Below are 23113 nucleotides of genomic sequence, written 5' to 3' on the forward strand. Positions count from 1 at the left end.
GCACACTCCTGAATCCCTCTCTCCTTCTCCGGTGCCATCTCTGACCTCATCTCTGGCTAGCCCCTCCGATTGCTCCTACAATTGTTCTTACGATTTGATTACATTTGAGTACATTAATTATCATTGCGCCCTCTCCTCCCCGCCTCTCGCTCCCATTCTGACAATTGTGGGCTACAGGCCAGGAAAACTGCCGGTGGGCAGGCGATATAGAGAGGGTCACCTGCGCAGATCACCAAATAATCTGCGCCCTCTGCCCAGGGTTTCTGCTGCTGCGACTACTGTTGCTGGTTTCACAGGCCCACCCCTCAAGATGCCGTTACTGAATGCCCGCTCCATTGGAAATAAATCCTTCATTTTGAATGATGGTATCTCCTCAAAAGGTTTGGACTTCATGTTTTTGACTGAGACCTGGCAAAAGAGTGAGGAATATAGTCCACTAATAGAACTGTGTCCATCGGACTGTTCCTTTATCAGCACCCCTAGGACATCAGGACGCGGTGGAGGCCTCGCTGTGGTGTTCAGAAACTGTTTTGCAAGTCAAATGGTGAGCGCTGGGACTTTTTCCTCATTTGAACTGCAATTGATCAAAGTTGGTCGCTCAGATCCGTTTTATTGTGTTTTAATTTACCGCCCTCCTGGCTCAAATAGCTCTTTCATGCCTGAGTTTAGTGAATTCCTTTCCTCCATTATCAGTCTGGACAGAGTTAATAATAATAAAATAATGCAGGACCTGTTGCAGAGGTCTTTATTCGGCATGCAACGACACTCAATGTTTTAGCGGTACACACAGCGGTTAGTTTTTAGCACACACACCGGAACACACACACGCATGCATTGTCTCTTTAGAATCGCCGATGTGATTCGTCTCTGCGATTAACCCATCCCATCGTCCTTCACCCCCAAGGGCAGCCGGGAGCAGACAGGCGTCAACGTGAGCCGCGCCAGGGGACCAATCCAAGTGCTCCTGTCCGTCTTCGTCAAGGACGCCACAGCGTTAGCGATCTGTTGTTGTGCATGTTTTTCCATTGGGTTTATCTTATCGGGGGGAAACCCTTGCGAGCACGGGGAGAACATGCAAACTCCACACAGAAAGGCCTGGGAGATACCCCACCTGGGTACCTGGCATCATGGAAACCTGGTCCCCAAGCGGGAATCGAACCCTGGACCTTCTTGCTGTGAGGCGACAGTGTTAACCACTACACCACCGTGCCGCCCTAGTTTTAATGGCTGGTGATTTCAACATCCACGTCGATGATGAAACAGATAACTTTGCTGTTGATTTTCTAAATCTCACTGAGTCATTACATTTCACCCAGCACGTGACCGGTCCCACTCACACCCATGGACACAGGGCCGCCTCAGGGGGTGTGCGAGCAGTGCGGTCGCACAGGGCCTCGCGGGAAGGGGGGCCTCGCAAAAAAAATAAAAATAAAAAATTTATTATTTTTTTTATTTTTTTTGCGAGGCCCCCCTTCCCGCGAGGCCCTTTTTCATCACAGACCTAAAATCTAGTTTTGCTTATATGCTTATATATTTCACATTAGACACGTTTGTAGAATGTGTCTGACTTGTTCCTGGGTCCTGCAGACATACTCACTATTGGAGCTCAGCTTCTGGGGTTCTGCAGCAGCAGGCAGGTTTCAACGAAGGGAGTGGTTTTACTTACATCATGTGTAGTAGTACGCCCGCCGGCGCCGCGTGAGTCAGCTGCGTTTGACTATTTCAGCGTGCAGCTTTTGACTATGCTTAGTTATGCCAGCCAAGATCAAGAAAGAGGTCGGTCATTATCATCATTATCAGTCGGTCGGTCGGTCACCAAGGAACGTTGACGAAAGGCCTCTCGCTAGCGGGACAAATGGCCGGAGCCATGATGTCGGCTAGTAGCTAGCTTAGCTAAATGCTAACTAGCGTTAGCTAACCTATCCAGAGGAGCGAGGCGAGGCGAGTGGATGTCTTTTCAAAAGAAGGAGAAGAGAACTTGTGAGCAGATAAATCTGTTAGGCAGCAATACGCCGAAAGGTGTCCAGTCTGCCGGAAAGTACTCGAAGAAGAAGAAGAAGAAGAAATTACACCGTGGCGTGGGCCAAGAAAGTCTCCTTCCAACTTTACCATTGGCGCCGGCGTTGATACTGCGTTATGGTGAGTCACCTATGATTATATACCCGCCGTGGACCCGTCTCTCTTTCTCTCTCTCTCTGGAGCCAAACTGGTCGACTAGCTAATACTACTAGTAGCTAACTGTGTGTGCCTGATTGAGCTAACTGTTAGCCAGTTAGCTGTTTAGCGTCAGCTGGGAACGTTCGTTTGATGCTATCAGTTAGCCTTGAGAATAGCAGGCCCTTTGACAGAAGATGTAGTCGGGCCTGCACCATGACAAGGCTCTGGCCATAGCTTCTTTTTGTCCCGCCAGCGAGAGGCCTTTCGTCAACGTGGAGACCTGTGTTGCGGCCTTTCGCCCTGCGTTCCTCGTGCAGGTAACTTGGATTAATGAAAATGTCATGACATTACCCCACTCTTCCTTCCTTCCCCTCCCGAATGTTTTGTTAATAACGATGTTTTTTTCCAGGCAAAACATATGCTACTTCACAACATTTGGAGATACGACATGTGCTGTGTGTGAATGGTCGTTTGTGTAGCTTGGGTAGCGTTGGGCCATTGGCCAAAGCTGTGTGTGGCCTGGTGTCACAGTACCTGGCTAGCCTATTTAGCTGATGTCGGCCATTGGCTCCTTGCTGCTTTGGTTTCTCTGGTATACCCTCTTCTTGTTGGATTTAAGTGTTGATCTTTGTCCTTTTGAATCTGTCATACATGCTCTAGTCTCTCTCTAACACACACACACATGACAAACACACATGTTCACTCTCTCTCTTTCTAACATACACAGTCTGCCTATGGCGGCCTTTCTCGATGGCTAGGCTGTGCTCAAGGATCTTCAGTCACAGTGCTCAGGTATTCTGCCACTGTGTACTCTCTGTTTAGGGCCAAATAGCATTTCAATTTCTTTCCAATGTGTCTCTCTCTCTCTCTCTCTGTACACTGTATATTGACTGTAGAACGGGAGCTCTCTCTCGCTCTCTCTTTTGCTATATGTTGACTGTATCATGCCCCGCCTCGGGCAGCGCTATTATTTAAGAATATGTTGACCTTTGGGGGGGGGGGGGGGGGGGGGGGGGGGGGCTCGCGTTAAATCTCGCACAGGGCCTCGCATTTCTCCCAGGCGGCCCTGCATGGACATACGTTGGACCTTGTGTTCTCGCTTGGGTTAAGTGTTGACTCCATTTGTTCCGAAGATTTGCATGTTTCTGATCATGACTGTATAATGTTTAATCTATCATTTGAGTTGACCTTCGTGCCCGGTAAACATGTAAAGTCCTCTCGTGTCCTTGGTAAACTCTCTGCAGAGACATTTTCCTCAGCTTTTGATCAAAGCGCGGTGCAGTCCTCACAAGCTGATGTAGACTCTCTGGTCAGCGCATTTAACTCATATTGCTCATCCATATTGGATAAAGTGGCTCCAATAAAGACGCGCCTCATTCCGTCAGTAAAACCATATCCCTGGTTAAATGATGCCATTCGTTGTTTCAGGCGTACATGTCGGAAGGTGGAGCGTTTATGGAAATCCACTACAAGGAACTGTTAACCGATTTTAACAATATGGTCAAGGACGCGAGAGTCTCCTATTTTTCCAATCTGATTAGAACCAGTAAGCGAAATCCAAAACATTTATTTGACACCATCGCCAATATTTGTCACCCCCGCTCCCCCGGTTGTACCCATATTCTCAAACAAGGATTGTAGTGATTTCCTCTCCTTCTTTGTGAACAAGGTTGAATATGTTAGGGCCAACATCATCCCCTCCCTCACTTTCCCTCCAACCACACCCTCCCGCCCATCAATTCTTAATGATTTCCTTCCCATCTCCCTGACGGACCTGATAAAACTAGTGGGATCTATGAAAACCTCCTCAAGCCCATTAGACATCATACCGACATGCATGCTAAAAAATGAAGGCGTACTCACCTCCATTGCTCCGTGTCTGGTTGCCATTATAAACTGCTCACTTCAAACTGGTTGTGTCCCAGTATATTTTAAACAAGCAGTTGTTCAGCCTCTCTTAAAGAAGCTAAACCTTGATCCGTCCCTCCCCAAAAATTATAGGCCCATATCAAAATTGCCGTTCATCTAAAAAATCACTGAAAAGGTTGTTGCCATTCAAATCACTGCTGCCTTAAATGCACACTCCATTTTTGACAAATTCCAATCTGGTTTGCGTCAGAAGCATTCTACCGAAACAGCCCTCCTCAGAGTCTCAAATGACATCATGAGATCATCTGACGAGGGAAAATATTCTGTGCTGGTGCTATTGGACTTAACTGCAGCTTTTGATACAGTCGACCACTGCATTTTGATCGAAAGGCTGAGGCAGTGGGCTGGCATCACTGGGAGTGCGCTGGACTGGTTCTCCTCCTATCTGCAAGATAGGAGTTTTTCTGTGTCTACTGGCACTTTCACATCCAAAACTGCTCCATTGTCCTGTGGCGTGCCCCAGGGTTCTGTGCTGGCTCCTACTCTATTTGCACTTTACATGCTCCCCCTGGGAGTAATCATTAGTCAATTCAAAGAGGTCTCTTATCATTTCTACGCTGACGATATCCAATTATATGTCTCTTTCAAGCCTGAACAAACTGACAAATTATCTGCCCTCTTTGACTGCCTGACTGCTGTCAAGGATTGGATGGCAATCAACTTCCTTCAGTTAAACGCAGAAAAAAACTGAGGTTCTTATTATAGGCTCAGAAAAAGTCACCTCAGAAGTTGCCACATGCATGGGGACCCTCTCAACAAATCTGAGGCCCAAGCTCAGAAACCTTGGTGTGATCTTTGACCAGCAGATGCGCTTTGATCACCACATTAGATCTCTCACACGTACCCGTTTTTTCCATCTACGAAATATTGCCAAACTCCGATCTGTTGTGTCCCAGGTAGAGCTGGAAATGATTATTCATGCTTTTGTTTAATCCCGCCTGGACTATTGTAACTCCCTTTTCACTTGCCTCGATGCATCCACTTTGGGCCGGCTACAAATGGTCCAAAACGCAGCCGCTAGGCTGCTGACTAGGTCCAGAAAATATTGCCACATCACTCCCATCTTAGTTTCCCTTCACTGGCTCCCCATCAAATTCAGAATTCACTTTAAGGTTCTGGTCATCACCTATAGAGCGATCCTTGGTCAGGCACCTGCCTACATCTGCGACCTACTGCGTCCATACACCACAAACAGATCTCTCAGGTCGTCTGATCAGGGCTTGCTGGCTGTCCCCCTGTCTAGATTGAAGAAAAAAGGGGACCGAGCATTCAAAACCGTGGCCCCCAGGTTGTGGAATGCTCTGCCCTTGGACCTTAGATCTGTGGTCTCTGTAAACACTTTTAAAAAGCAGCTAAAGACTGTGCTGTTTAAACAGGCGTTTGGCGAATTATGCTCTATGTAAATCTTTTATGTCTTTTTATCTGTTTTGGCTTTTCCTGATCTTTCACGTTTTTAATAATTTTCTTTTACCATGCTGCTATCTTTTGCATTTTATTGATGTTTTTACTATGTGAAGCACTTTGTGACCCTGGTCTGTGAAAGGTGCTATATAAATAAACTTTACTTACTTACTTACTTACTTACTTACTTACTTACTATCGCGGGTTACGCGGGTAGGTGGCGTATTTTCCAAGAGTGGTGTAAGGTGGGGGGCTGGGAACCAGTGTCCTGCCCCCTGGACGCTGTCCTTTTCCTTCCGTCAGTCTATTTTTGGATAGACCGTCGGCTTCGTATGCCGCGGCTATATCCTCTTGTCATGAGGGGTTTTGAGGGCGTTACGTTGTTCAGCCACCCTCTTGTGAAGCGTTTCCTGCTTGGTGCTTGGCGCCTTAAACCGGTGGAACGTTCTGTCTCCAAGTTGGGACCTCCAACTGGTCCTCGGCCGGTTGTCCGAGGCCCCGGTTGAGCCTCTTGAGCAGGCGTCTTTGGAACAGCTGTCTTCAAGACTGCATTCCTGCTGGCCATCACCTCCGCTAAGCGCGTGGGTGAGCTCTGTGCTCTCTCGGTGCGACCTGAGTGCTTGTCTATTCGTGTCAATAGCGGTGCGACTCTGAGGCCTAATCCAGTCTTCGTGCAAAAAAATATCCGGAGCTCTTTTCGCTCCAGGGATATTGTGGTTCAGGCGTTTCATCCGCCTCCTCACGCTGGTGAGTTAGAGGCGAGCCTTCACCTGTCGTGTCCAGTCCGGGCTTTGGGGGTTTACCTCAGCCGGACTCAGGACCTCAGGGCTACCGATCAGCTCTTTGTTTGTTACGGTGGCTCTTGCGCTGGTAAGGCACTGTCGAAACAGCGCCTGTCACATTGGTTGTGCGAGGGCATTGCCCTTTGCTACACGTTGGCTGGGCTGGCCCCCCCCTGGCACTCCACTCGTGGAGTGGCGGCCTCTGCCGCCTTGTTAGGGGGGGCCTCGGTGGAGGACATCTGTGCTGCGGCCTCCTGGTCCTCCCCGGGTCCCTTCGTTAGGTTTTACCTCATGGACATGACTGGTGGTTCTGTTTCCCAGGCGGTTCTGAGGTCTGGGACCTCCCCTGCGTCCCGCCCTTCGGTGGGTTAGCAGGGGTGTGTGGGTGTGTGCCACGAGGTAATGTGTCACACGTGGTCCCGCCTGTGCTGTGCGTTTTTAGGGGTCTCTAGTTCCCTCTTTTTCGCACTTGGGTGGAGTTGACTGCCGCCCTCTTCACTAGGAAGGGGGGGTGACGGGACTCTCCTCCCCCTGGTTGTAGGGTTTGCGGGTCCTCAGGGGGTACATTTGTCAGGCCTCGCGTCTGCTCTGCCCCATATCTCAATATGGCGAAGAGCGAGACGCGATTGCCAGTACGAGTATATAACAATGGGTACTGGCTGAGCGTCTCGCTCTTAGCGCGCCCTGAGGTCCCTTGAGGTTTTCTTTTCCTAATGGAAAACTTTTCCCGAGGAAGGGCGAGTATGACCACGCCTGGTGACTTATAGGAGGTCACTGGGGCGGGGCCTGGTCAAGTGCAAGGGTGCTTTGTTTTCATTCCTGTAGTACAGTAGGTACTGGAGATGAGGTATATCTCAATATGGCGAAGAGCGAGACGCTCAGCCAGTACTCATATAACGTTTTCAGTATACGGTTTGCCTTCGTTTTCAGTATACGGTTTGCCTTTGTTTTCAGTATGGTTTGCCTTTGTTTTCAGTATACTGCCACCTTATGGCACAACTCTTGAGCAACACATTGCTACCATCCTATTGGGCTGTCTATGACAAGCAGTATGTGTTATCTAAACATAGGGATAGGGGCAATATATCGATATTTATCTTCTGTATCATTGCATAATGGGATTTTATGACATTGTGAATTGTGACACAAAATGTATAAATCAAAGATAAAACGTACATTTCCTGATGTGGAAATCATTTCATTTTGACACTGAAATCACCCTTCCTATTACCATGCAGTCGACAAATGGATTACTTAGCGTGATTATTCATATCGAAGCAGTTATCGTAATATGCTGTATATTGTTATAAAAAGAAATTCCTTGTCATATAGGGTATATATGCTTTTCGCCCATCCTTAGATAGGAAGCTTGGCTTTGGGTCAGTTCATGGGTCAGTTCTGTACCTGTGTCATATTCGTTCTTCATGTGAGAGATGAAGCAGTCGGCTTTGGCCCTCCTGGCAGCCTCTCTCACCCTCTCCATAGTGCTCTCACCCTCTCCATAGTCTTTCAGCCCATACGCGATGTTGTAACTTACTGACCCGGAAAACAACACAGGATCCTGGGATACCAGGGCGACCTGCCATTTGGAGAAAGATGAGGGTGTTTGGTCTAAAAACAACACAATACATACAGTAGTGCAAACTAACCACATTTTAACACATGTTTAATGTATGGCCTGCCTTACAGAATACGGCTGGTGTTAATCAACCCCGATTAACTACTAGGGGTGGTAATCACCAGAGGCCCCACGATATGACATTATCACGTTATTAAAGATATATTGCGATTTATTACTTTTTTCCAATTGCAAATGATGTCCCCAGCGGAAAACATTGTTAACTCATTCAGCGCCAGGGGTCGCTGTTTACCTTCTGGGTAGAATGCCATCGCTGTAAGTCAATGGGGAGACTGCAAAACTTGCGAGTGCTTAAAATATATGAAATATTGAAGATGACCGTTTATCATGAGCATTTAGCAGGGGTGGGCAAGATTACATGTTTAATATTACTATTTAGTAGGGATGACAATCTTATATTATCACCAGTTAAAATCTAGTCACGTTTGATGATCAAGATAGTTTACTTGCGACTGATAAGTTCACATTTATAACATTTCTTTTTAATCTTTTTTTTTTATCCACTTTTTCTCCATCTTTTCTGTTTTTCTCCCATCACAATTTAGTCGTGCCAATTACCCCCTCCCCTGTCTTGATGGTTGCTCGCATGTCGTTGAAGAATCCATCGCATGTCCCCTCCGATACATGCGGGGTCAGCCAGCCACATCTTTTCACCCGCCAGCGCGGACTCTCATTGGCGAGGTGTAACATGTGGGAGGCTCACACTACCCTCGTCATCTCCTGTCCTTGCTGTGCAGGCGCCCTGATCGACATGTAGGAGTCGCTGTTTACAACGACCAGATTACCACCCATCGACTTCCCTCCCGCTGACTCTGCCAATTGAGCCAGTATGACGGCAGGCCAAGCCGGAGGCAACGCTGACAGCCGGATTCGATCATTTCTTTTTTATCTTGTAGGCTTATACTTTCGTCAAAGACTACTTTATTCTTACCAATTGGGATTTACTGTTATTGTTTCACCATTACTTGCAAACTAGTGTGATACATATCGTGAATCATGATAATGTCGGAAAATATGGTGATATGCTATATTAGTCATCATCGCCAAGCCCTACAAGTTAGCCTACTCTACCTTTTGGTGAAGGTACTTGTGCTGGTAGTGGTGTAGGGGCCGTCCATCCAGCAGGATCTGTCCCTCCTGAGGCTCGTATAGCCTCTTCAGCAGCTGGACGCAGGAGGACTTCCCACCACCAGAGGGCCCCACCAGCGCCGTGATCTTACCTGGTTGCAGCTCCAGAGACACCGCCTGGTGCAGAAGAATTAATAACAGTGTTGGGATCATTACATTTATATATATCGCTGCTGGCGGAACAAAACCTCCTAACTCCATTTTTTTTTTTTTTTATCAACTCAGTAGATCATCCTCCATGTGTGTGTGGTTTTACAAAGTCTACACAATGGGAAAGCATTAAACCAATCATCGGTCTAAACCTCGTAACTCTATTCGCCCTCAAATCTGTGTTCGTTTTTTCATCTGCTGAAAAGTTGGGTTTTTGGAGTTATGAGGTTTTGTCCCGCCAGCAGCGATATAATATATATATATATAAAAAGAAATAACAATAATATAATATTCAGTTGTACTTCTCATTGCTGAAAAATATTTTCCTGTAATGCATTATTTTTCCCCAAAACTGGTTAATATACACTCCCACCAGGGATACCGTTGATGGTAAACAAAATTGTGTTCCACCAATAAAAGTGTAATATTAAAAGCAAGTATTTTTGTGTGGTGTGGTCAACCACTAACCTTCAGCGCTGGTTTATCGGGGGTTGAGGGGTAGGAGAAGGTGACATTATCGAAAGTAACTCTTCCCTCCAGCTTCTCAGGAACGAAGTCTCCTGTCTCTTGACATCTTGGTTTCCTGTCCAGGAAGTTGAACACATTGGCGATGACACCGACCGTGCTCACCATATCTCCAATACCAAACATAATCTCCTGAGGGGAGGGGGTCAATAACAGATCTTTATCAAAAACTTCATCATAGACAGTAGGGAAGGATGAAATACTGGTATCAAAAAGGGTTGTGCGATTAATCGAGGTTCAATTTCAATTATGATTTTGGCTTCCCGCAATCATGAAAACATGATAATCGGGATAAAAAGCTCTCATTATGCTCTAATTTTGTCTTGTGTTGTAAATACAGCACATCCTTCCTTTACAGCACTGTACTCCGCCCCTCCCCCCAAACAGTAGTTTCAGCTCGTGTTGAGAGGGAGGAGGGAGCCACGGCGCGTTTCTCTAGTTATTTTGAAACGTCTTTGGTAACTTGTAGAAGATTACAGAAAGGCAGCCTTTGGTCAAGTTGTCGTCATATGTTCTCAACTCAATGAGTAATCGTGTTTAATAAATTGTGATTTCAATATCAATACAAATAATGGTGATTATGATTTTTGCCATAATTGAGCAGCCCTAGTATCAGATATTGGGTCAATAACAGACTGAATCAGTGCATCAGTATCGTTGATACCAAGAGTAACATGCGGTTTGGTTTTCTTGCTTTCCCACACAATTATCTTAGAGGAGGATGAGTGAATGGATTACATTTCCATAATTAATATCCAATGGTCGCAAACTACTGGTTTACATCAATATTTTTCAGTTAAAGTAATGGATCAAAACAAATCTGCTGATACTAAGGGGCAGTTCACCCAAACAAACAACATACATACTTACCAAGAGTAATATCTATCCATTCAGATAGTTTCTGTGTGATTAGCTTAATTTGAGATATCTACTGTAGAGATATCTGCCATCACTCCAATACAATGGAGCTAAAGGCACTCGGCTTGTGATTAGATTAGAAAACTTTATTGTCATTCTACAGCAGGGCTATTATGTTTGGCTCAACATACACCTGTGAATCCAGTTTCTCTCACATGAATGCCATTAAAACAAGCAACGTGCCTCCTTGACAAATGAGCATTTGCATCACTGTTTGCGGGTAGCCCTCACTTCCTATGAACCCTCTTTCTCTGCCATTGCCCAGTCAAAGAAGTGCAATCGCTCTCATTAGATGTGTGTATGTAGGCTAGGCCTGTCTGCCCCCCACCCCCCTGATGTTTGAGAGTTAAGAGTGGACAATAAGTGCTAATAAGATGCTGTGATTTGCTGTTGTTGCACAGACATGAAGCACTTTTTCATAAGCTCAGCTGCACTATAATGTGTTTTTTTGTTCAAGTGTTGATGTTAGAATGTTCAGATGCACATCATGCACTTGTTTGTTTTTTATTTTATTTTTATATTGAAATGTTGAAGAGGAGATGTTGCAGTTGTTGCACAGTCATAAATGAAGCACTTTCTGCAGGAGATGTTGCAGATGTGGCACATAAATGAAGCACTTTTTTTGAAAAGTATACTAATTTTGCAATGTAGTTAAATAAAAGTTGTGAAAATGTGGTTGCGTGTTGTGTCAAGTGTACATATATTCATAGCACGGGGAGGCGCCGTGGCAGTCCGGCCCCTGGCCCCTTGGGTTTCTGACAATGTGGCCCCCTGAACAATTTAGTTGAATAGCCCTGTTCTACAGGATACAACGAAATTAGGAGTGCTACAGTACTCCTGATGTGGTGCTCAAAGCACCAAAAGAATACATTTGGAAAACTCAAAAGTAAAGTCCCTTTCCAGAAATCATGACCCAGTTACTCAAGATAATCCACAGACCTTGTTGTGTCATGTAGGAACTATTTTCTACCGAAGTACACCCCTATAATAATGAATGGTGGTTTTATTTTGGGTGAATTGCCCCTTTAAAGCTTAGTAATTATTAGTAAGTAAATTTTAACATATATATATTATAATAATCAGTGCATCCTTATGAATGAATGAAGGTCATTCATAAAGTAGAGTGTCTATTTCACAGCTCGAATACAAATGTATACAAAGTGTAACCTACAGTATCCTGGTTTCATAATGTGAATGTCTCACCTTCATATTGACCATCATAGGTTTCTGATAGAGGACTAAGGTCAGAAAGCTGCCTATGGTGAGTTGTCCGGAAGAGAGGAGGCTGCGGCCCTGGTACAACATGGCCACCTTCACCCCCAGACTCACCACCTACATGGGAAGAGTTAGAGGAACGGAGAAATTTGTTTCAGTATGCTGCTAATGATTAATTAAGTAATAGATTCATCCAACCATTATTTTATCGATACATCTAAATGATTCATTACTATTAGAAACAACTCGGACCATTGAACAATTACATTTAAAAGAATACGCCAACATTATGGGAAATGCGCTCACCGTTTTCTCCAGAGTCAGACGTGAAGATAGATACCAATTTCCTTTCTGTGTGTTCAGTAGAAAGCTATCCGGCTGCAAGCTAGCCTAGCTTAGCACAAATTAATGGAAGCAGATAAGGACCACTAGCCTAGCTTAAAACTCTGAGAGAGGTGTTTTTGGCCAACAGCTAGACTCCCTGATCCGGCTTGCTGAAAACTGTCCTGTTTAATAACATCTCTCTTTTTGGAAAAACTATTTATTAAAACGAATTAAATAAAAACAACTAATTATCCATTAGAGAGTCATGCTGCTGTAATCTCACCCTCCGAATCAGCAGGTAGACCGCACTGAAGATGCTCTTCTCCCATTTGACATTGTACATCTGCTCCAGTGTGTCACTATATCTCTTCAGTTCTTCCTCCTCTCCTTTGAAGCTGCGAACGGTCGTGATTCCAGCAAAGGTTTGGGTCGCCAGCTCTTTAGCCTTAGCCTGGCTGTCTTGCATCTTGTTTTTATACTCCTGTTGATCAGAGAATACGTTGAAACGGATCAGTAACAAGGCATATACCATGTAATTCCAGTGTTATGGGGTTCAAGTCCAGCTCGTAACTTATGTCATATAGCTCATCCCATTTCGGTCTCACATCCTTCCTGCTACTCTCAACTATACTGTCCAGTAGAACAGGAACAACCTTCCAAAAATACATTGATCACAAAGACCTAAACCAAAGAATTTAGCCAATAATTAACAAATTAAAGAATTAACCCAATAATGTTAAGAGGGGGTTCTGGTGGGATTTGATCCCAAATCTAAATCTAAAGTGGTTCCAGGATACAGGGGCAGCAAACTTAAAGGCCTGTTCGGTGTGAACCTCTGGGACAGTCACAGGCGGAAAGAGGGTGTCATTTGAGAGCAAACCATACTTAGTTACATACACTAGATTTATGTGAGATTTACCTACAAAAGAAAGGTAAGAGGGAAGCAAACCAAGGATGGACTTGTGTTATGTGCCAATGAGTGAGTCTGCACATATACTAGCATATACTGTAGGTAGTGTATTGTGCTATAGGTGGTGTATTTGTTCAGGTACATTATATCTACCTGGCTCTAGGTTGTGTATTTGGTCTATGTACAGTACCTGGCTGTAGGTGATGTATTTGGTCTATGTACCTGGCTGTAGGTGGTGTATTTGGTCTATGTACCTGGCTGTAGGTGGTGTATTTGGTCTATGTACCTGGCTGTAGGTGGTGTACTTGGTCTATGTACCTGGCTGTAGGTGGTGTATTTGGTCCATTGATTGATTGATTGATTGATTGAAAACTTTATTAACAGATTGCAGAATGGGTACAATACAGTACAGCTCAATACACACAATTGTTAAGGGGATGCAGACCAGAGAAAGACTTTCGTCTTGTTTACATCAGGGTCCCCCATTTTCAATTCATCTGGACATATATGACATACATGACATACAGATAGTCAGTACTGCTACATCTATACATTTATGACATACCAGATTTGCAAATACAGTACTGTTTGTGATACAGAAGGAGTCAGGAAAAGGGAGTATATACATTTGACGTAGAAACAAACTGTACATTGGAGGTTGGGTGGGGGGGGGTTGGGTACACTGGGATATTGACAACCATACTGGGTAATCTACATTGGAGGTGGTTGGTGGGGGGGGGGGGGCACACTGTATATACAAGCAAAACTGTACATTGAGGGGGGGGGGGGAGACACTGTACAAACAAACAAACTTGTACATTGGACTATTGACAAAACCATACTAGGTAAATGACTGTACATTGGAGGGGGTTGGGTTAGGATATTTACAGGGGCCAGTGTTGAATTGCAGTCTCCCGTAGGTGTCCCTTGAGAGTACAGTAACTGGCTGTAGGTGGTGTATTTGGTCTATGTACCTGGCTGTAGGTGGTGTATTTGGTCTATGTACCTGGCTGTAGGTGGTGTATTTGGTCTATGTACCTGGCTGTAGGTGGTGTACTTGGTCTATGTACCTGGCTGTAGGTGGTGTATTTGGTCCATGTACAGTACCTGGCTGTAGGTGGTGTATTTGGTCTATGTACCTGGCTGTAGGTGGTGTATTTGGTCCATGTACAGTACCTGGCTGTAGGTGGTGTATTTGGTCCATGTACAGTACCTGGCTGTAGGTGGTGTATTTTGTCTATGTACCTGGCTGTAGGTGGTGTATTTGTTCTGCAGCAGGGCCATGAGGGGCATCTCTATGCAGGTGAGCAGAGTGAGCTCCCAGGACAGGCCTAGCATGAGATACAACATGAGGCAAGTCTTCACTGTACTGCGGACCAACACGTTGGAGTTAAGGGCTACTGTACGACCCATCCTGTCCACGTCAGAGTGCAGGCGTGCAGAGAGGTTTCCTGTGAGGAGAGGTAGAAAATAAAATAAAGACTAAAAGACTAACGGTGAAGAGAAAGAGTTACTGACTACCAGTGCTTGAGCCTCACAAATACTGAGAACTCCGACAGGCCACACCTCCTGTCTGGCCAATGTAACCTGATGTGGGTGTGGTAAAACTTTAAGAGTTTATCAGGTCTAAAACACTGTCGAATTGCAACGCTGCGTGGATGAAAACAGCCACACTTGTTGCATCACGTGTGCAATAAGTTATTAGTTAGCAATGACAGTTCAAACTTCTGCACCAACTCTCACCAGGCTTGTTTTCGTTGAAGAAGTGCACATCTTGCTTCAGCAGATTGTGGAACAGCATGTGTTTCAACCTCTTGTTCAGTCTGGACAGAGTCCACCTGAACAGGCTGCCTCTTAAGCCAGAGCACATCGAGCTGGAGGAGAGGAAGAATACAATGTTATACATAATGTATATAAGTATCTATTAGAGATGCACTGAGCTGGAGGAGAGGAAGAATACTACCGGGTATATATATATATATATTAGAGATGCACTGCTGGAGCAGCTGGGTAGTGAGAGTATGAGTCCTGGTCGTCGCAATAGTGACTCCTACTGCTCATTCAAGGTACTGTTCAGCATGGAGGGGATCTGGGGAATGGCGTGGACCTCTGCACGCATTACGCTCTCCCAGTGAAAGTACTCACCGTCAGGTGAAAAGAAGCGGCTCCACACTCCGCAACACCACATGTATCAGGAGAAGGCATGTGGTAGTCTACACCCTCCCCAGACCAACAGTAGGGTAGCACAACAACGACTAAATTGGGGGATGGGAGAAAAGGTCTGACAGAGTTCATTGAAAGCATGCTTGAGAACAGGCACTTATTTGTTGAGCTAGGAGGAAATAAAAGCAGGTGGCGAAGACTCAAGAATGGCCTCCCACAGGGAAGTGTGCTTGCACCACTTCTCTTTAACACCTACGTGCAAAGCCATCTAAGACACAGGTGTGTGCCTTCCACCTGAGAAACTGTGAAGCCAAGTGCCAACGGAAGGTCACCTGGTCAGGAACCTCCCTTGAACACTGCGAGCACCCAGTCTACCTAGGGGTAACCCTGGATAGAGCCTCTCTTTTAAGACCCACACTGAGAAGACCAAGTGCAAAGTGAGTGCGAGGAACAACATCATCCGCAAGCTCACTGGCACAACCTGGGGTGCTAACCCACAGACCCTGAAGACAACCGCACTAGCTCTCTGCTACTCAGCTGCCGAGTATGGGAGCGAGCTGCCCATGCCAAGAAGTTGGATCCTGTCCTCAATGCTAGCTGCCGCCTTATCACTGAAATCAACACCTACAGACTGTCTATACATCCTGGCAGGCATAGCCCCACCAGAGATACGACGAAATGCAGCAAGCAAGAAAGAGCGCCAACAGCAGTCTATTGACCAAAGACATCCTCTCTTCGGCCATGTGACAACCAAAAGCCGCCTTAAATCCAGGAAACGTTTCCTGAAGAGCGTCCCGCCCCTCGGAATACCGAGCACAAGCAGTGAAAGAGTCACTTGTGGGAAGAAAGACTTGACAACCTCTCACCAGCTACAACAATTGAGCTAAAGGCGAGCGAGGCACTGCCCCCTGGAGCAGACACCAACTATGCAGTGTGGAAATGCCTAAACAGAATAAGATCTGGTGTTGGACGTTCAAAAGCCACTCTCGCCAAATGGGGATTTCTTTTTTTTTTATCCACTTTTTCTCCCATTTTTCTATATTTTCTCCCATCCCAATTTCGTATCATCCAATTCAACCCTCCCCTGTCACGAACGCCGTTTCTTGCCTCCCACAAGCCGGCTGCAATGTGGACTAAGTCATACATAGCACAAGTCCCCTCCGGTACTTGAGGTAACAGCAGTCGCATCTTTTCACCTGCGCAGCTCGATCTCTCAGTGGCGAGGAGTAACGCGTGGGAGGCTCACGCTGCCCCCGACACTTCCTGATTCTACTGCGCAGGCGCACCAACCGACCTGTAGGAGTCGCTGTCCACAACGCCCGATCCCCACCCATCAGTTTCCCACCCCCTAATACGGCCAATGTGTATTAGTATGAACGACCAGCTAAACTGAAAGCAATGTGGAGCGCTGGGCACGAACAGGCAAGCCCAGCGTCTCAGTCATTCGTGGCGAGCGCCTTGCCCACTACGCCACGTAGCCGCCCTGCCAAATGGGGATACTTACATGATGGGGACGTTGTGTGCGATTGTGGCACTGAAACACAGACCATGCAGCACCACCTGATATGCCCCCTGCTAGAACAGCCCTGCACAGCATCGGACTTGGCAGAGTTCAATGAGAAGGGACAGCAATGTGTTCAGCTGTGGTTGAGCCACATCTAGCCAAGCCTTGTAATTGACTGTCTTGTGGACACGACAAGAAGAAGAAGAGTCTACACCCTCCCTAGACCGACAGTAGGGTAGCACAACGACTAAATTGGGGGACGGGAGAAAAGGTAAAAGAATTATTTAAAGGGATGTGCCGCTATCACCATGTCACTGTCAGTACAGTTTCTGAGTATTCAACTTTAGGTATAATTAAATCCAGAGTATCAATTCCATCTAGACTTGGGACCATTCGTTTGGAGTAACTGGACAACATTTTTGATATAATCCATTTTCTCCATAAGACACATCTTTCAACATTTATAAAATTCCCCCGACTTTCCTTCTCTGGAATACACCTCTCAAAATGCTTCCAGGAATTCCAAACCCAGTGGGAACGCTGCTTTATGGGAAATTGGGAATGCTTCTAGTTCAGTGTGTCTCAACTGGTATAAGGACTGATGACCAGATGATGTAGCTACACAATGTTCCCCTATTAAAGTTGTTCTTCATTCCATTAATTATGGCCATCCTTGATCAAAGCCATTCTTACGTTTACATTTTGTCATTTAGCTGACACTTTTAACCAAAGCAACTTACAAGTTTTGTATGACAAGCCAGTAAGAAGGGTACAACTCTATCAGCAGAGTAACAATGTTCATCAAAGTGTTAAGACTTGAGTGCTAGTGTTGAGTGTATGAGAGTAAGAGGGTTATTATTATATTACATTTTTTAATTTCAGATATTGATTGAAGAAGTGTGTCTTCAGTCAACGGCGAAAGATTGGTCGGGTTTTGGCTGTCCTAATTGTGGTGGGAAGTTTGTTACACCATTGTGGGGCAAGGACCGAGAATAGGCGGCTTTTCTTTGATGACTCTCCCGGAGCTTGGATAGGAGTTAGTCGGGTATTGAACTGTGTGTGTATCGAGCAGAAGAGACTGTCATGAGCAGGAGACTACTGTCTGATACGGCTTGCCTTAAAATGTGCATTTGTGGTGTCAGGCAGCAGGAGACTGTCATGAGCAGGGGAGACTGTCAGCTTTAATACTGTCTGATATGGCTTGCCTTAAAATGTGCATTGTGGTGTCAGGCAGAAGAGAAGACTGTCATGTTTTGAACTATGGATACCGAACAAAGGTTTGGGACGGCTTTGAACTGTTGAAACAGTAATCCAGAACTATTTTATTTCACTGTAAAATATATATATATTTTTTTTATCTATTCTATAATTTTATTGCACTGCACTATTGCACTATTTTACTCTGTCTATTTTATCTTGCTCCTTTTATTATTGTCTATTTAAAACTGAATCAAACCATAAACTAGGTGGCCTGTTGGGATGTTAGATCCTAATGTGAAAAACTGTGATTTTATATGTCTGCACTTTATGTGCTCATTTTATGCTCGTCTTTTTTCTGTTGTGAAGCACTTTGAGCTGCAGTTTCTGTATGAAAGGTGCTATACAAATAAAGTTTATTATTATTATTATTATTATTATTAGTAGTCGGAGGTGGCCAGAGGATGGGGGTTCGGGGGCATCGTCCCCTGGTAGAAAATTGTAATGATTTTAATACGCAAATGAAGCTTTTAGGAGTATTTTGAAACTAGAATTACAGAGCGGGAGTAGATACACTACTCTTGATAGCACATATTATTGGGGGGGACAATTCATATTTTTTAAAATTTTGGGGGGGGACATGCCCCCCTCCGGGATCTGCAGCCATGGGGATGGTGGATTTTATCATATGGGGACATCATTTGTGCTGAGTGATAATGGCTAAAAATGTGCGCAAAACTGAATGTTGAAATAGCAGTTAATACCATGTTCATTGATAAAATTACACAAGGGAGGGGTGCTCCAGTAGCACATCATGTTACCGCGCTGCGTCGCGGGACTCCGTGCTGCGTCACGGATCTGGTTGACTCCGAGTTCGATTCCCGGACTCGCCGTCATTTGCCGAATGTCTCCCCCTGCTCTCTCTCCCGTTTCACCCTACAACTGTCGGTCATGCTTGACCAGAAAAGCGATAAACGCTAAAAAATAAAGTTAAAAAAAAATAAAAAATTACACAAGGGATGGGAAGGGGGGATGGCTGTTTTATAAGGGGGATGATATTGACCGTTTTTATTTCAGGGGGGATGCCATCCCCCCTCAACTCGAGTACTGCCTACAGTACCAGGATAGTGGAGAAGAGAAAATATTTACACGAAAGAGGGAGACAAGAACATTGATCGGTTACCTTCCAAAAGAGACAAAGGCCAGGCATCCTATTGCTTGAGAGAAGCTGGTTTGAAGGTGCTGCCCACTCAGCATATCAATAACCTTCCCCTGGTAAAATGGGATAAATGTGTCACCTGTGAACAGAGAATCAAATATTAATGATAGATTTGTTACAGATGCCTCGCCAACTGATGCCATCGTTGTCAGGTGAAAATTGGGTTGAACCACAATTAAACACCAGGGCCCCGTTCCTCGTATGTGCCTAACTGAGTTAGCTGGATAATTTCCAGGATAACTTGACATAAGTCAGGCTTTTCGGTTCCATGAAGCAAGTTTGGCTAAATCACTATAGCAACACATCCATAAACTTGAACCTGCTCCAGCGCAGGCTTACTTAAGTTAGCTGGATAAGCTTGCCCCTCCCTCGGAAAAGAAATGGCAGCTCCCTTCCTCAGAGATCTCATTATACCATTCTGAATAATGTTTTTGTGCTTAGTTTTTCTAGAGGGGTCACGAGATGATTTCCAGAATGTATTGATTTCATAGAATGTGTGAAATGGGCCTATAATTAAAAACAATTAAAAAAAATACATTAAACTGGTAAAAGAAACACTTTTGAAATAATAGACTTAAAATGCTGAGAATAAATCATATTCAGCCTATGGATTTACTTTGTCCTACATAATGCACATCATAGCTACGGTGCGCATGACAGTTTGAGCTGCGGGATGAGGCATGCTTGTTTCTGACGGAGAATGCGTCCCAGCTCGCTGCACACCTCCTATGCCGACTGGATAACAAGGCTAGCATATTTGTCTTGCATATTTGCTCAAATTAATGGACTTAATCTGTCACTACAAGGTGAAAACACAACCATCCTGTCGTTCAATGATAAAATACAAGCGTTCACGAGAAACTCGAGCGCTGGAGTAGAAACGGGCGGATTTATGTTTCCAGAGCTTGATGAATTTATGGAGGAAAATTAACTGAGTGTGAACACAGTGAAGATGTCTATAACTCGCCTCCAAGCCCTTCTTGAACGGTTTAAAAAGTTTTTCCCCGATGAACTCAAGTGACTGAACCTTAAAAACAGTGTTTCAGTCCAAGTTCTGGATATCAATTGAGGGAGAATACGCACAGCTATCCGGCATTTGGATCTACCTACCTATGCGAAAAAACATTCTCTGCACTGGCTTATATAAAAAATAATTACAGATCACGTCTGAATGTGGAGGATGATTTCCGAGTCGCTGTCTCCTAAATTAAACCCAGACTGGACTTGTTGTGCTCCAAGCATAGTGGCCATCCATCTCATTAGGTGAGTTGAACATTAGCCTTCTAAATGAAATGCGCTTATGTATTAATTTTATGGTTGTTTGATTATTGTGTTATTTTGTGTAGTTATTGTGCATGTTAAAAGCCTCCAATGCTTATTAGTGCGTGTGCGTGTGAACGTTTGCATGTTTCAACCACCTCCTATAATAGTGGGGGTCGTGACTCTCTGATACCGTTATTTCGGGGGTCGCGGCCTGAAAACGTTGGGAACCCCTGATCTACACATACATGTATTTATATATTACATGATACCTAAGCGCATACAGTACATACTGTATATCCTCATAAATATCTATTAATTCGTATCAATTAGATACTCTTTGGGCTTGTTTTTATCTACTTATTCTGAAAGAGTTGAAATAATTATTTTCGCTAGTAAGATCTCATTCGATGATTCATTCCATTAAGCCTACTGCCAGCAATATAATCTGATTGATTGGGGGAATGCGGCACTTAAAATTAGCCTATACATTTTCCCAACACTTACGCATTTAACTTGTCTGTGATATTTTCCCGTTCTAAAATCATGGTTTCGGTGACCATGACGCTTCCCCCTTTTGAAGTAGGACAGGCAAGCGCAATTATTCTGATTACTGAAGTCTGGTTCGAATTAACAAGATTGTTTGAGCGCGAATCAGCCTTTGAGAAACCGAGATAGCCTGACATCAATCATTGGGTTAATTTAAGCTGGCTAATAGGACATTTGATCGGCTTAGTTGAACCACGTACGTCATATGAGGAACGTGGCCCAGGTCGTAAAACTATATATGCGCATCAAGAACTGAATCCCACCCTACCCCCACTTCTGCACTTGATTTTGCACTGCTGTCAATGTTTACAATGCTATTTGCAGCTCCATTACATTATTCTACCTCATTTAACGCAAGTCTGCAAATATGATATTTGTGTGTTCCTTTTATTTATATCCACATATCTTTAGCCCTGCTGTGTTTTTATCTGTATTTATCTGATGTTATGCATGTCCCCCCTTTTGCAGTGTTGGTGAAGCCGCAGCCCTCCTTTCGTTTTCATATGTGCCAGCGCATTGTGTTAATGACAAATAAAAGTGAATTGATTCATCGAGTTTCAATATCAATGAAAATAATCGAGAAAAAACTATTATTGGTATTTCAGCTTGTATTGAGAGGGAGGAGGGAGCCACGGTTCATCCAGTTACTTTGAAACATTTTTGGGAACTTGTAGATGACAGAAAGGCAGCCTTTGGTCGAGAAGAAAGGTAAAACTAATTCAGTCGTCGTCATATGATGTTCTCAAATCCATGATTAATCATCTTTAATAATTGTGATTTCAATATCAATTAACATAATCGCGATTATGATTTTTGCCAAAATCAAGCAACCCTAATCTGCCATCGGCACTGTTAGTACAAGAGTTTGAGTATGAGACTACTTTGACTGCAAATAAATTTAATTGGCTGGTGATATTCTGTATCCACTGTGATATTCTGTATCCACTGTGATATTCTGTATCCGCTGTGATATTCTGGTGATATTCTGTATCCATGGTGGCCACACATTTATATGCTTTATGATCAACACTCACAGATGACTGCTAGGATGAGGGAAACAAAGGCTCCAATCAGGTGGAAGACGTCTGGTCTGAAGTATCTCACCATCCTCATTAACAGTGCCCTGGTATCCAGCTTCTTCTTGCCCTCCTTCGTCCCTCCAACATCGGGGAAGACCGCTTCAAACGCCCCACAGGCCACTGTAGAGAACACCAGGGCCAAGAGCACCATGGCAGGATCGGGGAACGGTCCTCGGTCACTGGGGGGGGGTCTCTGCTCCGTGATGAGCGCTCGTCCACTCTCAAACGCGGGGAGCAGGGTGCAGAGAAGCACCACCCACCTGTGGTGCACAGGCTGGGGCTTCCCGTCAGTCAATATAAAAGTGAGTGAGTGGAGAAACACCCATCTCACTGCCCCAATGACCCACACACCTGCTAGTCCTCCACAACTGGTGCATTCAAACAGCCCAAGGAATATGTACAGCGCCAACCACAACACTGTATCACAGAGAATGAGAATGCCACATGTTTTCATTCCCGGCATTGTCCTCAGGTAGACCATACTGGAGGTGTGAGTTTGATCCTAGAACCAAGCAAATATGTTATTATTATTTTTTAACATTAGTTCCACCATAAATCTTCAATAGACTTGGAGACATTTTATATAAGTTAGGATACAAATTTAATTGATTGATTGTCTAGTCTACAGACTTGTAAAAGAGACTTGGTAAAGAATGTCACCAGTTTTAAGAATCCACGTGGGACAACTCAGTCTGTATGTGAACCAGTACTACTCTCATAATGCAATACATCAGATAGAGAACCCTCCAATCTGTGATGTAAAATCTGGGGCTGCTCCATACACAAATAATGTTTGTGTGAGCTCTTATTCCCAAATGAGGTTTATTTCTTATTAATTCTAGTTCAGACCTTCTAGCAATGTTAGAATAAACACATTTTGGTGTAACCATTTGATGGCATCAGAAAGTCAGAACCCCATTGTCTATGGAGGATTATCTCGGATTTCTATTTTAGGAGAGAGTGGTGCACATTTACAAATACTGACTGAACGTCAAAAAGAATGTGCATTATGCTGCATTCGTTTATGATCGGAGGTGGGAAGTTGGAAGAGAGAAAGGCGTCGT

The 23113-nt window shown here is 44.6% G+C and overlaps 1 protein-coding gene across 1 annotated transcript in view; it reads right to left on the reverse strand.

The window, feature by feature from the left end:
* Positions 1–23113, reverse strand: part of tap2t (transporter associated with antigen processing, subunit type t, teleost specific) — a 46664-nt gene that overhangs the window by 22106 nt on the left and 1445 nt on the right. Inside the window, exons 2-10 of the mRNA XM_084323510.1 lie at positions 22005–22551; positions 19126–19240; positions 14822–14952; positions 14324–14529; positions 12452–12649; positions 11833–11961; positions 9655–9843; positions 8980–9153; positions 7674–7848 (exon numbers count right to left, since the gene is read on the reverse strand). Of these exons, the coding sequence (XP_084179636.1) occupies positions 7674–7848; positions 8980–9153; positions 9655–9843; positions 11833–11961; positions 12452–12649; positions 14324–14529; positions 14822–14952; positions 19126–19240; positions 22005–22551 (1864 nt within the window). The remainder of the gene's footprint in view (positions 1–7673; positions 7849–8979; positions 9154–9654; positions 9844–11832; positions 11962–12451; positions 12650–14323; positions 14530–14821; positions 14953–19125; positions 19241–22004; positions 22552–23113) is intronic.

The sequence above is a fragment of the Notolepis coatsorum genome (genome assembly GCF_963971535.1).
Source record: "Notolepis coatsorum genome assembly, chromosome: 10".
NCBI classification, from domain to species: Eukaryota; Metazoa; Chordata; class Actinopteri; order Aulopiformes; family Paralepididae; genus Notolepis; species Notolepis coatsorum.